This window comes from Equus quagga, unplaced genomic scaffold, assembly GCF_021613505.1.
Source record: "Equus quagga isolate Etosha38 unplaced genomic scaffold, UCLA_HA_Equagga_1.0 146_RagTag, whole genome shotgun sequence".
Classification (NCBI taxonomy): Eukaryota; Metazoa; Chordata; class Mammalia; order Perissodactyla; family Equidae; genus Equus; species Equus quagga.
The window spans coordinates 10,692,969-10,712,238 of NW_025796728.1; the positions used below are offsets into that span (position 1 = coordinate 10,692,969).

The 19,270-nt window shown below is 38.7% G+C and overlaps 1 protein-coding gene across 3 annotated transcripts in view; it reads right to left on the minus strand.

Moving 5' to 3' along the window:
* The window catches only part of LOC124232985 (kelch-like protein 5), a 74,713-nt gene extending 55,443 nt beyond the window's left edge, over positions 1-19,270 (minus strand). The window contains exon 1 of one of the 3 annotated variants that reach the window (XM_046649967.1): positions 19,227-19,270. In XM_046649967.1, the coding sequence (XP_046505923.1) occupies positions 19,227-19,255 (29 nt within the window). In that variant the 5' untranslated portion in view covers positions 19,256-19,270. Of the gene's footprint in view, positions 1-17,241; positions 17,510-19,226 lie in introns of those variants that run through there. The other 2 variants (XM_046649968.1, XM_046649966.1) reach the window with 2 other exon arrangements.

Here is a 19,270-nt window from a genome sequence, read left to right on the forward strand (position 1 = left end):
TAGTTCATAATGATCTTTGATGTCTTCATTCAAATAAGTATTTACCAAGCATTTATATGTACAAGGCCCCACAAAAGAAAGAAAGGTAAATAACAAACCTTTCTTTCAAGAGGTTTTAAACTTGCACTCTGGCAGACATAGGGATAATTAAATGAACATTATAAATGAATAATTTTTTTTTTTTTTTTGAGGAAGATTAGCCCTGAGCTAACTGCGGCCAATCCTCCTCTTTTTGCTGAGGAAGGCTGGCCCTGAGCTAACATCTGTGCCCATCTTCCTCTACTTTATACGTGGGATGCATGCCACACCATGGCTTGCCACGCCATGCCATGTCCACACCTGGGATCCGAACTGGCAAACCCCGGGCTGCTGAAGCTGAACATGCAAACTTAACTTCTGCACCACCGGGCCGGCCCCTAAATGAATAAATTTTGATAAATACAATTTTATATAAATATAATTTTAAATTGGATTCAATCTATCAATGTGAGAGCAATTATCAGAGATTCTAGTTACAATGTGCTAGCTCCAATAGCTAGAAGTGATTTTAACTGCTTTTGTTGTTTAGTTGACTAATTGAAGCCTGAACTCAAGAATGGACTTCCTTAAAGGCCACTGAGATGCCAAACATTTCTCAATATAATATAGAGAAGAAATCCAAAGAATGTTAAAATGTCAAACCATGCCTGCACTCCCAAGGGGGCCCAAAGACCCCTTTTACCAAGATATTAAGATATACATTAAATATGAACCTCTTTAATGCAGTAGCTGTTCTGAGGAGGCTAGAGATGCAGATGGGAGATTAGCCACTGAAATAGGCTCCTTGATTCTAAAGGGATACCAGGATCTTGGGTTGGCAAAGGCCAAATAGCAGCATTTAACCATTGCTGTCATGATTATGAGTTTAGTTACATGCACACATACATACGCATTTATATACAAAAAAAAGCATAACCACCTTTTGTTTCAGTGAAATGATACTGCATGTTTTTTTCACTAAGACCTTTATTTTGTCAATCCACTTCCACTCATTCTACCCAGTAATCCACGTTGACAGCTTGGTGTAGTCTTTCATATTTTTCTTCATGTTTATAAAATCACATACAAACATAGTAATTTTTGTTATTGTTTTATAAAAGAGAGATCACATTGTATACATCTTTTTGGCATTTTGCTTTTTTCACCTAACTTTATACACACACACAGAAATATAAACTAATAATGATTGTTTTAACAGTTGCATAATATTTTATAGTTGTAAAACAATTTATTAAATTATCTCCTTGTTAATGAGCATTCAGGTTGATTTCAGGGTTTTGTTTTTTTTATCCTATTAAAATAATATTGAAAAAAACATCCTTGTGGGGCTTTTATGTCTATGGAATTTATTCCCAGGAGTGGAGTTGCTGGCTTGAAGGTATATGTATTTTAAATTTGAATAGTTTACTTTCCTAAGGCTCACATTTTCAAAAGTAAAGTGAGTGTACCTTTCTCATCTATCTTCATAGGCTCAACAGTCAACGAGTATTATCATTCTTTTAACCAGAGATAACTACTGAGCTTGAGCATATTTTCATAGGTTAATTGACCATATTGACTTAGAGTTTTCTGAACTACTCATTTATACTCTTTGCCTATTTTTCTCTTGAGCTGTTTATCTTTTCCTTAGCACTAACTAGAAGCTCTTTGTATATTATAGATATTAACTCCTAATCCATCTTGTTTTTGCAAATAATTTTTCTATTTTCCAAATGAATAGCAACTAGTGCCTGCACCTTTAAAAACATTTTAAAGTTTGACATATATTAGAAAAGCGTGCAAACCGCAAGTGGAGAGCTCAATGAATTATGAACCCCACCCAGGTTAAGAAAAGGAATATTACCAGCACTCAAGAAGTCTCCCTCATGCCCCTTCTCAAAGGTAACCATCATCCTTAGCACAAATTAATTTTAGCTGCTTTTGAACTTCATATAAATGTATTTTTTTCACGATTGTTTTGATATTAATCTGTATTGTTGTCTGTAGCACCTGATGGTTTTTACGGCTATATAGTATTGCACTGTATAATACACAACTATCAAAATGCATTCTATTGACAGACATTTGAGTTGTTTCTAGTTTTAGACTTTTGCAAATAACATTGCTATGAACATTCTCATACATGTTGTCTGGTGTACATGTACATGCATTCCTGTTATATATATAGACCCACAAATGAAACTGCTAGATCATAAGATACGCATATGTTCAGCTTTGATTGTTGTTTTCAATTTATACTCCTTACAAGCAGCATATGAGAATTCCAATTACTCCACATGCAGCCAACACTGGTCATCAGTCTAGTTTTAGTCATGCTGATAGGTCTGTAGTGGTATCCCATTTGGTTTCTTTACATTTTTCTGATTATTATCATGGTTGAGTAACTTTTTATGTTTATCTGTCATTTGGATATCCTCTTTGTGAAAAGTCCTTTGTTTAGGTTTCTCGCTCTTTCTTCCTATTAAACTTGTCTATTTTCTCGATTTGTAGGAGTTCTTTATATTTCTAATATGAGCCCTCTATTATCAATATAACTTTAATATAAACCACCCTTTTCCTACTAAATTGAGGTATTATTTTTATTATGAATTAGCTTCCCATACTTACAGAGATCAATTTCAGGATGCTTATTCTGTTCCATGGCCTATTTTTTATGCCAATATTACAGTTTTAACTATAGGATATTTATAATATATCTAATATTTGTTTAAGCAAGTTCCTGTCTCAAACATCTTCTTTCAAAATAATTTTTAAGGCTAAGTTTGGATATTTACTCTTTTATTTATACTTAAAATAATACTACCCAATCCTCTCAACAAAAAGCCCCAACTCTACTGAGATTCTAATTGGAACGGCATTTAAGTTGTATATTAATTTTGAGATGATTGGCATTTTATGATATTAAGGCTTCACATCCAAGCATATATGTTTTTTAGTTTGTTCATCAATAAGATTTTAAAATCTTTTGACTATAGGTCCTGTGCCTTATTAAATTTTTATTGTGTTCTTTACTTTTCTTTCTTTTTTTGTCACTTTTGTAAACGTAGTAACGTTTTCTGGTTTCATTTCCACATGTCTATTGCCATTATGATAAAAGTACTGAGTACATTTATCTTATATCCAGTCATTTTATCACACTTCTTCATTAGTTACAATGTTTTTTTAATTAGTGTGCATTTCTAGTTAAGTTAGAGGTACTTTTGAGACATCAAAGTGGAAATGTCAGATAGTTGGATAAATGTTCCTGGAGCTCAGATCCAAGCTCCAAGGAACTCTAATAGATAGAAGTCCAGTAGTAGAGAAGCCACCAAAGGAGACTGAGAAGGAACAACTACTGAAGTAGAGGAAAATCAGCAGGGTAGGGTGTCAGGCAAGTCAAGGGATGAAGTGTTTCACGGCAAAAGGCATGGTCACAATATCAAATAAGAGGTCAGGTACCGTGGGCAAAAAAAACGTCCACTGGAGTTGGCAACACAAAAATTTTACCAAACCAGATAGGAACAGTTTCAGTAAAGGGAGGGGTTCCAAAGTCAGATTAGTGGGTTAACAGTTAACAGAAGATGAGAAATGAAAGAGAGCATGTACAGACAACTCCTTCAGAAAATTCCGCTGAATAGTGAGGCTGTGGAATAGGATTGTAGCTGGAGGAGTTAAGGGATCGAGGCAATGCATTTGTTTTGCTTACTTGTGTGTTGATTTTTAAAAACATGGAACCTATTAGAACGATGAGAATGATGCAGCAGAAAGGAGAGATTGATGATTGCAGAAGGAAGCACTCGAACAAGAAAGTGAAGGCTTTGATAAAAGGAAAAGGGAGGCCCATAAGCACAGTGGACGGCTTGGATAGTCATCCTACGAGGGATACTTCCTCTACTGTAAGATTTATAACTTGCTAAAGGCACCGATTATTTAAAAAGGAAAGAAAAGATATCCACTAAGCAGTCTACTCAAATTGAAAATCAAATCAGCCTTCTAAAAGGAGTCATGAAATAATAAAGATTAGAGGAAAAACTAAGAATTAAGAAATAAAATGATAAAGAACTAGATCTTTAAAAATCTGTCACTATACTCTATTATCTTCAAGAAAGCATAATCAAAGAAAAGCAAATTAGAACTTAGAGAATAAAATAACAGTCATAATAAAATGGAATATTTAAATAAAATAAAAGAGTAGAAAAATAAAAGGTCAGCATTGCTACAAAAATTTTAAATGTCAAATTGAATACTTCCACAAGGGAAATGCTGACAGAGGAAGTTAAGTAAGCCAAGTTGGAAAATATTCCTCAAAGGCAGAATTTGCTCAAAATCCCTTATAGCTAGGTCTCTAATAATTTTGCCAAAGGTTAAGCCCATCCAAGCATGGCTACTTCGGGGGGAAAATCTTCATTCTAACAAAACACGTTAAAAAATTATCTATTGCTACAGTAGCTTGTTATAGCCCCCATTTTAGAAAGGGGTTTACAGAAATATTTCCCAGCTTTAACTGTTTTCTTGGTCCAAATACTTTCTTTGTGAAAAATATGCAGTAAGCTTAAGCATTAATGCTTTCACGACATGAAATTCAGAATTTGTTTAAATAACACTTTTTTCTTCTGTCCCATCAACTTTTGCTAAACCATATAAAATTGTTTTGCTCAAAAATTTATCCAGCTCTGATGAGAAGTACTTCCTAGGGTAATGACTGATAAAAGATCAATCCATATTAAAGTCATTACATTGTTAAACTGTCAAAATGGTTTTCACTGACTGCTCTATAGAAATGAGATCCCTCATCATTCTCTATCTCCTGAACCTCTTAATTTTTTTCAAGCACTTACCACCACCTGGCATATTAGATGTTTATTCACTTATTTGTTGTCTTTATCCTCACTACAAAGTAAGCTCCAGCAGAACCTTGTTTCGTTCATTGCTGTAGCCCCAGCAATTAGGACAGTACCTGGCAGACAGTAGGTGCTCAATAAATATTTCTCTAATGAATGAATGAATCCTACAGTTATAGAGCAATAATAAAAAAGATATACTTAAACTGTACATTTTTTAAGTTATAAAATAAAATTAAGAATCTAATATTAAAAACATATTAGGAAAACATTTACCTCTGGTAATAAAACCTTTTCGGTATTTTTTCAACTTAAGAGAAAAATTACCATATGTTACTCTAAGAATTTCTGTTTTCTATTTCATTCCTCAGGCATAAAATTTTTATCACTTTAAAATCTAATGGCTAAACAGCAGATGTCTTTTCAAACTGACACGACACTTTCTTCAAAATGATTATCAAATTATATTCTGTACCGCTCCTTTATTTTAATAAATTTGGCTTACTTAAAGTTAAATTTGAGATACAAAAGCTCACATGATATTCAAAATAGATAAGTGGCAATTATGAATACATTTTTCAAAATGTAATTAAGGAATCCACATGCAATTTCTGCTTCAAATCTGCTCAAATGGTAGTTTGTGAATTTAAAAGATGACACTATTTGGTATTACAATAGCAACGCCGAAATGTCATTAAGATAGACAGCAGATGGGCTCACTCCAATAGCGTGGCTTTTAAAGCTACGGCTTCACTCAATTTAAATCACAGTTATCCAGTAACTGCTTTATCCAGGTAATCATTATTATACAAACCTCTCCTCACATACAGTTTTTAAGACAACAGTATTTGTTTTATGAGTAATCAATTTTAATGGACCCATTCCTATAGCTTTAAGTGTGTGACATGTATTGCACAAAACACATCAAGAATTAATTTTAATGTGCTAACCCAGCAGCACTTCACCTCCCTAAGTTTGTCCTCAACTATAAAAAGAATGAGTTACAACACATGATTTTAAAGAATCCTTTAAAGTTTGGTGGTTCTGGGATACTTTTAAAACTTCATCAAATTAGATAATTAGATCTTTTATCAGAATTTGGCTTATTTTAAAAATTTGAAAACTAACAAAATTCACTGACATTTAAATTCCACTAACATTTAAAAACGTATGCTGGCAGAAAATATGTTATTTATTTACCCAGATTAGAAAAAATTAGAGAGTTACTTTTACTTTAATTCCAGAAATACATCAGATATTCTGTACCTCCTCTCCAACCTCATAAAAAGCAAACATTATAGGGGCTGGCCCCATGGTGCACTGGTTAAGTTTGGCTCACTCGGCTTCAGCAGTCTGAGTTCATAGGTTCAGATCCCAGGTGTGGAGCCACACCACTCGTCAGCCATGCTGTGGTGGTGACCCACACACGAAATAGAGGAAGACTAGCACAGATGTTAGCTCTAATCTTGCTCAAAGCAAAAAAGGACCAATCTTGCTCAAAGCACACACACAAAAAAAGAGGAAGATTGGCAACAGATGTTATGCAAAACAATCCTGGATTTATGTAAATTCAACAAATGTTTGTGCTGTATGCAAAAAGAAGCCAGCCCTAGTGGTCTAGGGGATGAGATCCAGTGCTCTCACTCCCATGGCTGGGGTTCATATCCCGGTCCGGGAATTACACCACTTCTGGTGGCTGCATGTTGCTGTGATACTGAAAGCTATGCCACTGGTACCAGCAGAGTCAGTTAAGGTGGACAGGTTTCAGTGGAGTTTCCAGACTTACAGACTAGGAAGAAGGACCTGGTCACACTTCTGAAAAAACTGGCCATGAAAACCCTATGAATAGCAGCAGAGCATTGTCTGATTAAACACTGGAAAGTGAGAGGATGGTGCAAAAAAACCAGGCAGGGTTCTACTCTGCTGCACACAGAATCACTAGGTGCAGAAAGAACACAAAAGTGAGAAAATAGGCAGTAAAATCCATCAGGGCAGGGACCACTATATTCCTAACAACCTCTATAGTGAAGAGCATTCAAATATTTAATGAATTTAAGTCAAAGAATAAAGGAATAAATTAATGGCACAGCCCTTGATTCGAAAGATCTTAAAATCTAGCAGAAGAGAGTCTTGAATGAAACCCGTACTGAATTATCAAGAAGTAAGTATGTCCTTCATTTGGGAGAAGATGAGGTTCTTGAGTTGAGGATTTAGAGGTATACCTCAAAAAAATTAATTTGGTAACAGTGAAGAATGGATTTGTAAAGGAAGATACTATCAGTAGGGAAACCAGTTAGAAAACTCTTCAAGGTGAGAGGTATAGTTTAACCTTGGCTGGGAGCAAAGAGATCTGAAGGGGGATAGATGTTAAAGATATTTCAGAGACAGACCTTACACAATGTCTGTGGCAAATGGACAGGAAGAAGTCAAAGATGACAGCATTTTCAAACCTGGGTAGCTGGAAGAGGAATGGTAAGATTAACACAAATAAGGAAGTAAGGAGGATACAGTTTCAAAAGGATTGGATGTAGCCTTAGACAAATTTGGCTTAAATTGTGTATCTAGCAACCAAATAGCTAGGAATAGGGGTCTAAAGCCATACCTAGCTTATAGTTAAAAACCAATCTATTTAAAAGATCAGAAATTTAAAGCGTGGATAGATGAATCCTAGGTTGTTAACACTGGTTATCTTTGCATTCTTCCTACCAGTTACCACAAACACAGGGCATCAAAACTTCTTTTGTAATGAAAAAAAACTTAGACTACACTTTGAAATCCAAAATTAGGTTTCTAGCACAATGTTAAATCTCATACTTTGTTAGAAATAATCAGGAAATATCTCTGATTTAATCAGTAAACAAAAATTAAAAATAAATATCAACTTTAAATTCAGCTGTAACAAGCTAAGAGACCTAGTTTTGTAAGCTATATAGTAGATTGAAAAGTCAGCAGTCGAGAACTCTGATATACAATGAAAATTGAAGTACAAGTTCATGGTAAAAGCCATCTAATACAGCGGTTTTATTTATTTGCATATTCTAAAAGCACTGTGATATATTCTTATATAAGATCAAGGTGAAAAAAGTAAGCGGGGTAAATCTTGACCTTTAAACTAAATTATGTCTCCTTGCTATATGACCACACAGCATCACAAACTACGTGCTCAGATAACTCAATAATCTCATTGAAATTACTTACATAATGTCTGCCTGCTCCCCTGGACTGGAAACTCTATGAAGGTTACAGAAAGGACTATGGCTTTTGAGGCACTTCTAATACAACAGCTGACACTCAATTTAAAAATTGCAGGGTCTGCCCAGTGGCATAGTGGTTAAGTTTGCAGGTTCTGCTTCAGTGGCCCGGGGTTCATGCGTTTGGATCCCTGGCATTGGCCTAGGCACAGCTCATCAAGCCATGCTGTGGTGGCATCCCACATACAAAATAGAGGAAGATGGGCACAGATGTTAGCTCAGGGCCAATCTTCCTTACCAAAAAAGAAATTTAAGAAAAATTGCACTACAGCATGGTAAAGATATACAGCAGCATGCATAGGATGCTATGATAGCTGTAGAGGTCAAAGATATATTTCCAGTCAAACTGGAACTCTGAGTATAGTAAAATCCCCCTTGTCAGATGAAACCTATAGCTGGTCCATGAAACAAAAACATCAGTAATCATAAAAATTATATTTATATATCCCTAAAGATTTTATTTTAACTTAAACACATAAATGCATATTCCCTCACAAATCTTTTCATATAAGGTTAATGCCATATATTTGATATGAGACTTCTACTGAGTTTGGGCCCTCTTTCTTGCATAAGCCGTGCCCACAATGATCCACCATCTATGATTTCCTCTGTGGTTTCTATAAATGGAGAGACAACTTAAAAGCACTTCCGAAAGAATGTGAATACAGAATCAGTTAGGCCAGTGGCCTGTCCACCAGGAGACAAATAGCTGTGGCAGAATATAAATTAATACACTGTTTCCTTCGAGGAGAAAGTCTCACCACAAAAAAAAGTCAGCTGAACCAAACAGTGCGCTTAGTGACGTAGTTAATTTACATTCCGGTGTGAGTTCCTTATTTCCCTGAGAACCATGAATAGTCTAAAGACCAGTTAGCTGGTCCATGGACTTTGACAGGCACAGCTTTAGACTTTGATGGCTTCCCCTCCTGTCTTTTACAGTTATCCAGCCTTCATCAAATTTGATAGCAAATTTGTTAAATAACTCATTATTTTGAGATGTGCCAAAGCATTCAACTTAATTTTCAAAGAAAGAATTCTCTTTTCCTTATACTCTCATTAATTTACATGTCCATTAATGTTTTATAGTTATTATAACAAGCATAACTGTTAAAAACAGGCTTGTGAATAGACAAAACCAACTTTTGGTAAGTACGCAACTCAACAGGTAAGCACAGGGGTGTGCAGGTCTACTATGGAGCAGCCCACTGGGCCATGAGCATTCAGTCGGCCCTTGGGATCAGTAAGTACATTTTACAGAGGGAAGAGAGTGCAGCAGGCTAAAGTTATGAGTCAGTTCACAGGTAGTCGGTCGAGGGTTCTTCTGCTGTTATTTTCCCACATTATCACTTGTTAATGGTGCCCTAAGTGATGTAGCAGAAAGAGCCTGAGTCAATAGCTAAGCCACTCACCAGCTTGCTGTATAATTTGGGCAAATCACTTCACCTTCTTGATCTTCAGTAAAATGGGATTAAGGAAGTAGCATGTGCAAGTATTGAGTAAAGATCTGAATTTGTAACAGCAGCTATTATTTCCTGAGTGCCTGAATGTGCACAATAATATGTGAAATACTTGACACTGAATGGGACATTTAGTTTTCACAAAAACTCTGGCAAACAGGGGTCATTCCCCTGTCCCTATTACAGATGAGGACACTGAAGTGAAGTGAGGTTACATCTATCTGGTGAGTAGCAGGGTTCAATCTGAATCCAGGACAGACTCTAAAGGCCATATACTTTCAAGCATACCACACTGCTTCTAGCTTTTAAAATATTCTCATTTGCAATCTGCAAATTCTTATTTGCAATATTTGTACAACTACTGTACAAATAGTTGATTTGTACAAAGTTAGATATCTAGGAGAGAGTAGCAGAGCAGACTTAAATCCTTTACCAATACGATCTCACCTAACTAAAAGCAAATAAGGCACTAAAAAAGAAAAAAAAACAGAGTACTTAAAGAACATATCATTCTTAACATAACAAAAATACTGTTAAGTTCATCATAATTGCAATTAAATGTCAAAATGGCATTTAGTCACCAAGTACAAGTGCCTCACAGATTGCTCCTTACTTGGCTCCCTCCCAGTTTCTGTCACTATTTTTTATAGAGCAAAGTGCTGACCCACATTAACATCAAAAATATCTTTTCATCCCTCAACTGCCTATTGGTACTACTATCTGGTAGCAGTGCAAGCAAGATTTTAAAAATCAGCTAAATTAATAATACATGGCCTTTTTATCCCCTAACTTATCTATAAAAGTTATCACAGTTGATACAATGAAGACCACTGCACGATTATAACAAAATATTTACTTTTTAAAATAGCCCTTCGACTTGACGACAGGTAAAAAAAAGAAAGATTTCCTTGCCACCCACTTCTTATATTTTGTGAACTCAAGTATATATTTGCTGTGGCACAAGGATGAAAACTGTAATACCATAAGGATGATGGCAAACCACTGCTAAATTCCTGTCTGATCCTTTATGTGTGGCATGTGCTGAGACACCCAACTGTCTTACGTGCCATAAGAAGTAATAATCCGGATAACCATAATTTTGTCTTTTACTGACCTGAACCAAATCCAGTAAGTGTTTGTCTTCTGTGTGGCTTTTTGATGATGGAGGAGAAAAAAGTAATCAGTACTCTCTAGACACAGATATAATCAAGCAAAATTGCCTGGGTTCTCTGAACACATAATGAGCCAATCACAAATCAACTTGATTCTGCTGCAGGACCCATCTGTTTTATAAACTGTACAGTGAAAGTTGGATAAGGAAAGGGTAGTAAAAGACAAAGTAAGCAACAGAGAGGAGAAAAATGTGAAGCACTCTGCTTCTCAGCTGCTCGTAACAAGAAATAGTAATCACTACAAATGTTAATTAAACCAGTCAACCTTTAAAGAAACTCTCTGGCTTGCCCTGCAACTAGACTGAGAAAAAAAAAAAAACCACTAAAAGACTGTTCTATAACTTAACTCCAGCCAAAAGCAAAATAAGGCATGCTAGTGAGTCGAATGGGGATCAGGGGAGACCAGGGAAGGTTAGAACTATTAGTGTTAATCCAGTCTTCTTAGGAGGCAGTTCCGAGTAGTCCCTCCTATCTCCCAGGTTCCCAGCAAGGCAGCGGTGTTGACAAATTGAGGGCAAAGTTTCAGGGGCCTGCAAAGGACAGTGCTGAACCTATCCAGCAGTTCTAAATTCCTGGAGAGCACAGAATAGGGTCTTCTTTCTTTCTGCTTATCAGAGAAATATCTCCTCAAAGAAAGGCAAATATTAAGTAGAAATGAACTAACCAGGCTCAAATTTAAATCTCGTCTAATCCATTCTCCACACTACAGCCAAAGCAACCTTCCCAGTACAATTCTGGACCAAATCACTCTTATTGAAAACTTTTATTTTTTTGTTTTTGATCACCTACAAGATAAATAAAAGCCAAGATCTTTAGATAGAACTCAGTGTTTTTAACAATCAGTAGTCCTTTCAAGCCTGGCTTAGCTTTCCAGCCTTACCTTCCTTTCAACCTCTCTGCCTATTTCATATTTTTTCCATCATAAAAAGTTAAAACACAATACATCAAAGGAAGCAAAATGAATATTTTTGAATACTTCCCAAATGGAAAGAATTATGGCAGGCACTGTGGATAATACTAGTGAGAGTAGAGTTAAAATCTTTTTCCCTTCTGCATTTAACCTTCAGTTAACTCTCTTAGCTCTGTTCCTCTGGCAATCTAACAGAAGTAGGTATGTCAACTATGTTACTAGGCAACATTGCTTATAGTAAAAATGATTAGTAAACTTCCATCTGGACTCAGAAGAACTATAAATGAAATATATACACCTTATAGGAAGCCATAGCTTTGACTTCCCTGAGTGTGATGGCTCTTGTAGTTGGCTTATCCATTGCAGGGACCCTAGCAGCTCAGTCTAAGGAGTTGGACAACAGATATTGTCTCCTGTGGGACATGAGATTTTTTAAGCCAAGGCAGCTCCTACACCTACCTGATGTGAACTTTATCTCCTTGCACCTGAGCTTTCACTTGGAGCAATGTCTCCCAGATGGCTATATGACTGTTAATAGGGCCTGCTGTGAGGATCACAGCCACTGCTGAGGAACATTTCATGCTGCCTTGCTGGCAAGCTGCGCTTCCTGTCTGATAGCCTTCTGAGTAAACAAGCCTTTGGTAGTTTTGTGAGTCTGAACGTTTAGTTGACCCTAAGAAGAGCTGTTCATTTTGCACAGCAGCAAGAGTATAAGAAGGTCTTAGAATGACATTCCAGATGTTCTACAACTTGTAGAACAAATCCCTTCTGCCTTTTGTCTGCTCTTTTAGCCTCACATACATCCCTGAGAAATCCCACCTAATCTTATACACAGCTTTTACTCACCTTCCTCTGTCGTTTTCTTTTTCTGGGGATCCCCTCTTCCAGGTAACATATACTACCTCCCCATTGTCCATTCCTTCAGCCATCTGCTGAGGTGAAGCTATGGATATTTTTCAACCAGAAAGAAAGGAGATATTGCATAGGTAAAGAAAGCAAGAAAATTTTGCTAAAAAAAGCTAAGTATACACAGCTTACAGAAAAAGAATGGAAATATACTGAGAATAAAAATAGGTTAAGTTGGTGGAGAGATATGGCAATAGCATATTAAAGTGTAAAATGTCCAGATAGAGTGTCTAGACCAATTTGGATAGTAGAAAAGAACAGAGCAAGGCAGTATATTAAATGCTCCCTTCTTCCTGCATTATTAGGCATGAGGAGAAGCCAGGGAGCCCTGTACCAGCATCAAAAGCAGATGTTATAAAGTTTAGACAATTGAGTAATCTGTATCTTGGGAGAGGGAGAAGGGATGGATGGAAGGATTACAATGGACACGCGTTTTCAGTGTTCAGGGAGGGGGTATTGTTGCTACAAGTCAGCTCCAGTTCAACCTTCTCATGGATTATCCTAATCTGCTCATCCCACTAGAATCTGCAAACTGATGTTAATTGTGTAGTAGAATTTTCAATGGCATCCCAGGTTTCTTCAGTCCCAAACTATTAGAGAACTGCCTCCTTTCTCTATTACAAAGTTGTCAATTACTCTAACTTCTTATTCTTCAGGGCCAACTCCACTATTTCCAAACTCTGACAGTGGTTAATTTAAGAACTAACCAAGATGCGGTACTTAGAAAAAACTTAGGTCTTCTGGAATTGCTAAAGGCTCTACTTAGTTTCCTTTAAGTGTGTGAACTCTTAGGCTAAAGCACTCATTTAATAGCAAAACAGAGAAAACCAGTCAACCAGTCAGAGAAAAAGAGGAATGGAGTGTATGTGCAGAGAGACCCTGGCAGGAAATCATACAGACCTGGAGAGGGAAAGCAGCCCAGCTCCTCACTTTGTTATTGACGCCAAGTGCCTCGGAGACTCAGCTGCACTCCCACCCCCGGACTCTGTGACACAAAGCTATATCCCTCTTCTAACAAAACACTCTTTTTTGTTTAAGATAGTTTAAAGTAATTTATCACCAAAAAGTCCCTAAAACCAAAAAAGGTGGTTAGGGGCAAAGTGTAACAGGGTATAGACATAATCAGGGTTTATCATACCGAAAGAGTCTGTTAATGACGTGGGAAAGGGAAAGGGAAAGAGAGAGAACTCAGTTATAGCTATTTTCTATTGGGGTTGTAAACTCCCCATTCATCTTTTTATTCGCACAGGATCTAACACAGTGCCTTATATACATCACATTTAACAAATGTTTATTGAATTGACCTATAATTCAAAAAGAATGAAATCCACTTGGTCAAAATAGCATGTCTAATTGTGGAGTTTTCAAAAACATTTCATTTCCAATTAATAAAAGATGTTCTTTACAATTCTCACTAGCATAATTCTATGATTAAACATACATACACAAAAAATTGCTATTTTCTATTCTCTAAATACTGAAAAACATAATTTGGATTTAAGAGTGTTCATAAACTATTCCAGTTCTCCTCCCTCTGTGCACCTGATAGAACTGCATTTCCCTGCCTCCTTGAAGTTGGGTGCAGTCATATGACTTGTTTGGTCAATGAAACCGCAGCAGAAGTTACCTGTGTGACTTCCAGGTAGAAGCCTTAATGCCAATGTGTGACTCATCACATCCTTTCCCGTGCCCTAACAATTGTGGAAGTATGCATCCAGATGGAGCCTCTGACAACCTGGGGCTCCAAAGGCCTACCTGGAACAGAGCTCTCCTGTTGACGCTAATTGCACATGTAGTGTGACTAAGAAATAAACCTTTGTTGTCTTAAACCACTAAGATGTGAGGGTCTTTGGTACAACATAATTTACCCTACCTGCTACACTTAGCAAACCCCTCTGTCATAAATGGGGTGAAAAGGATGAATAGCTCTGGCCCTCAATTTGTCTTCAGAATGGTAACTTTTGTATAGCACTCTATAGAATACTTTCTTACAGAAGCATCCTTCATTATCCAAATTCTCAAATCCCAAACATAGGAACTGAATGGAGTCAGATAAATTTTTGGACCAATTCCTCATTCTCTCAACTCTATTTCCTATCCAAAACTCAGGGACCAAATACATTTGGATAAGGTGATATTCCTTGCCCTCCAAACTCTTGCCATCTGCACTCAGGAATGGAAAATATTGAGACTAAAACATTCTTGATACATTATTTCATTTGTGCCCTTAAAGCTGTTTTTCTACTACCCAGTACCTATTAGACTTTCAACATCTATTGACTGAATCGTGTGCTGTCATCATTTTAATTTTACACATAAGGAAACAGATTCAGAGAGGTTCACAAACTTGGTGGAAACAACCTTGTACTTTAGTGGCACAATCCCAGATTTTCTCTCTTCAAATCCCTTGCCCTTTCCACTATGTACCATGCTTTCTAGGGTCTCTTACATCTACAGAATTTCAGGATTTGATAGTAAATTAATAGTATCAACATTGTGACAAAAAGAACACGATAATCACATAGTTACATCTAAGAATAATTAGACTCATTCTTTAAGGAATTCTACTTGCCTAAATATAGTCTAATTCAAGACCCTGAGTACCCTGAAGCACAGAAGGGAAGGAATTCCTAGAGATCACTTGGTCCCGCAGGCAACTGGCAAAACAATGAAGAACCAGGAAAGAACTCAGGGGGAAAGTAACCTTTTCCTTTGATGTATAGTATGTATATAATTCTGACTTTTAGATTATCTTCACTTTGGTTCTTACCATATCAGCTAACCTCAAACTCTTTGCTCTCCAATTCTTATCAAACCTCAGTTATAAGAGCTACTCCTGAAGAACTGCCAAAAGGATTGGCAACTCATTCATTTCTATCGATTTAGTGGTTCTCAACTTGTGTTCTATAGTCAAATAAGTTTGGAAAAGGTCACAAAATATATCCCCCTTTAAAAGAGTAAAATTGAACATTAGCCAAGAAATTGAGTGAAAAACTAGTGAAATTTAACCCAGCTCTCTCAAACTTATTTGAGCTCAGAATCTTATTTCAAGAAATAAACTACTGATTTCTTACTTCTTAGAACACAGTTTTGGAAATACCGCTGTAGGTAACTCTACATGGTTATGAATGGATCCAGGCAAGGCTTCAGAGAACTTCTCTTTAGAGTTTTATTATTGCCCTATATTGAAGAACATTGTTGTCCAAAATTCATAATTTTACATAGGGATATTTTAAAGATGTTGTCCACTGCATCACACAATCCCCCTTTTTATTAGGGGCCCATGAGAAAATGTTCCTCCCAGGCCTCATTACTAGAAAATGCCTCGTTTAGGCAGAAGAACTGGTTTGTTTTTATCTTGGAATAGAATCACACTGAAACTTACTTTGTTCCTATCTCTCTCTTTTTTTCCCTGGCTGCTAGGAAGCCCCAGAGCCAAAACTGCGACTCATTTCTAGCACAGGATCTCATACTGGCACTGGTATTATGTTTCCTCTTGACTTTGTATTCTTTTTATTTCCTGCTCTGTCTCAATTTCCTCATTTAGTTTTGCTTTACCCTATTGTACTATATGGACACTAAGTTGCTTCAAATCATTTTTGGAACTATATATTGTATTTATTAAGTCCTATCTTCTTACAATTTCATAGCGATTTCTCCCTAACTGCCCCATTACCCAGAAATATCAGTGTATTCACCTTTGTGTAAAACTATTCACATAATTAAGACAAGCTAACAGAACATGTATTCACAAGTCAAATCTGCAAATGCTTAACACGAGGAAAAAAGTCATTGTTTCTTCAGTGGTCTAATAACCAAAAAGACATAAACTGTTTTCTAAACGGAAGGAGAATTACCATTTATTGGGTACCAGTAACTGCTAGGCACTTAATAGACACGTTTCATTTTTTAAAGAAAGAAGCAAGGGCACTTGCGTATCCATAACCTCCAGAAGGATGCACAAAAAACTGGTAATATTGGTTGGCTTGGGAGTGCAGGGGTGGGTGGGGAGACTTTGTATATCCCTTTTGAACTTATGGTATCCTTTATACAATGCCTATTTGCACCTTTTGAATTTTGTGACATATCAACTATTCAAAAGTATTTTCAAAAATCAAATGGAACGATAATAAAGATGGCAGTAATGCTTTACTCTTTGATACAGCAAACTTTCTTCGTCAGCTTTTGGTCCCAGAGCAGGCACTGAAACGCCTAAATGAAAAAGTTGCAACGAAAGCGCCAGTTTGTATCGAAATCAAGTCCCTTTCTGAGGCTCCACACTCCGAGGGGGAGGCAATTATTTAAAATAAAAACTTAAGATTCTGACGGCCTGCGGGTAACAATGAAAAAAAAAATCCCGAATGTTTTCCAGTTTGTTTTATTAGCAGATGAGCACGGGGAAGCAGCAACGCTTCGGGACGACAGCCACGCCTCGAGGCGGCCGCACGCGCCTCGGGCACAACTTCGCCCGACTCGAGGGCTGCGCGGCGGGCAGGCCGGCCCCGGGTTCGAGCCCCGCGCGCGGCGCGGAGGCCCCCGCTCGGCCCGGCCCTCCCGGCGGAGGTGCCCGGGAGCCGCCTGGCGGAGGGCCCGGCAGGGGGCGGCGTGGGGGCGGGGAGGCGGCCTGGTGGCGCGGCCAGCCCGCCGCCGCCCCCTCCCCGACGCCGAGGAGGAAGTCGCACTTACCGCGTCGGGCTCCGGAGGCGGCCGGGGGTCAAGGCGGGGAGGGGCGGCCAGGCGTGAGGAGGGCAGGCGGGGGGCGGGGGCCGACGCGCGGAGGCGAAGGATGCTCGGCCCCTCGGGCGCCCCCAAACCCTTCCCGGTAGCCTCACCCCCGGGGCCGGCCGGCCCGCAGCGGGCCGCTCCCCCTCCGTCAGGCTGCACCAGGCCGCGGGACACAAACTCGTCGGGCAACCCCGGAGGGGGCGGGCGGGCGAGCGGGTGGGGGTCGGGGACCGGCTCGTCAGTCAGTCCCGGCGCGGCGCGAGCGGCCGCCCGCCCCGCCCCCTGCGGCCAGGCCCCGCCCCCTCCGCGCCGGGCCGGGCGCCCCGGGAGACCGCCGCCGCCGCAGCCCGGATGGCGGTTTCTCTTCCCCCCAGTGCGTTGCGCGCCGACGGCCTGGGCAGGGCAGGGGGAAGAGGGAAAGAGGGAAAGAGGAAGGGGAGGAGAGGGGAGGGGAGTTCGTGGGGGGAGGGGGAGGTCAGGCTGGGCGGGGCTCTAGGGGAGGGGGCGGGCTGCGGCGGACCTGACAAAGATTCCGGTTGTTCCCCGCCCCTTGATCAGGGAAATTCCTGGGGGCGGAAGTTTAGGAAGAGGTCCCTCTGCGGGGCTGGAAGGCGATCAGAGAGCGGGCCTGTGATTTTTGATTCTTTGGAGAACAGGGCTGTATTGTCCTAGAGCTTTGGGGGAACTCACCAAGAGTTGCCTTTCTTCTCCAGCCCCTGCAACCCTTCCGCTTGCAACAATCTGATAATTCTTGTGCTCCACGTAGTGTGTTTGTGCCATAGCAGTTATGATCCTTAACTCCGTGGCCATAATCGCTGTTTTCCAATGGTGGAATAATAGTAATTCCACAAAAGTAGGTTCCTTATTCATTCCTCAGGCCAACTTCTAGTATTAAAGGCCAACTTCTATATTAAACTTCTAGTATATGCTAGGTGGTGAGAATAACAATAACTAATTTATTCAGCTCCTATATGCCAAACACAAATCTAAGGCTCTTTACAAATGTTAACTCATAACCAGTCGAGCAAAACGGCTAAGCAAAACGGCTAAGGTCACTGCCCTCGTAGAGCTCATGGTGGATAGAGAGGGAAGGGTTTCTTTAGTTTGGCTCAGAGTGATGTGTAAACGAAATGTCCATCTCCTTTCCGTTCTCAAAGTAATGCAAATTTGCATTATTTGCAGATTAAGTGCTGCTCCTGTCTGTGAGCGTTGAAAGTGGTCATTCCCCCCAAATGATATTTATTTGCTCAGGAGATCTTCAACGTGTCTCCACAATGAAAATCCAATGCAAGCAAGTGGTCCAGAAAACTGATGGATCAAATCACTAACAGAATAACAGCCAAATTGTGGCTGCAGCCTGGGGTGGTTGGATCTATTTAGGGATCTATTTAGTACACTCCCACTTGGGGAAGTGGTTAGGAAAAGCAACATAATGTGAAACAATGAAGCATTGACATGGACTGCTAGTTCAAAGGGAAGCGGATGCGCCATTTAAAACTGTTACAACCAGAAAAGTGATACATCACAAAATCTGCCAGTGAGGGCTCCAACCACAAAGCACAGGATAAAATTTTTATCAGAGCCACTGTGGAAAAGTCTTCCTACTCCCCCTTTGCCATCAAACCTACATGCACAGATAAAAATTACTTTAGTAGCATTGTCTTTAAGTACAAAAGACAGTTGTGTAAACCCATATTCTGAATTTTTAGAATTTGGAACTATTTTTCAGTGTTAACATTTGTGCACATTAACAGCAAATGACATTCTTCTCATAGTTTTTTTTTTTCTCTCATAGTTATTTGTTGTTCAGTTTTGGAATTTTAGTTGTCTTTTTACTTTGGGTTTATAGTGAGAAAGACTAGAAAAGTATTGCAATCAAATCAGATTGCAATTGCAGTAAAAAAAGAATCATAATTTAAGAAAGAGGAATTCCCATATAGCCTCACCTTTTTTTCATGTTGACTATGTTGTCCATTCTGTCCTGAAATGT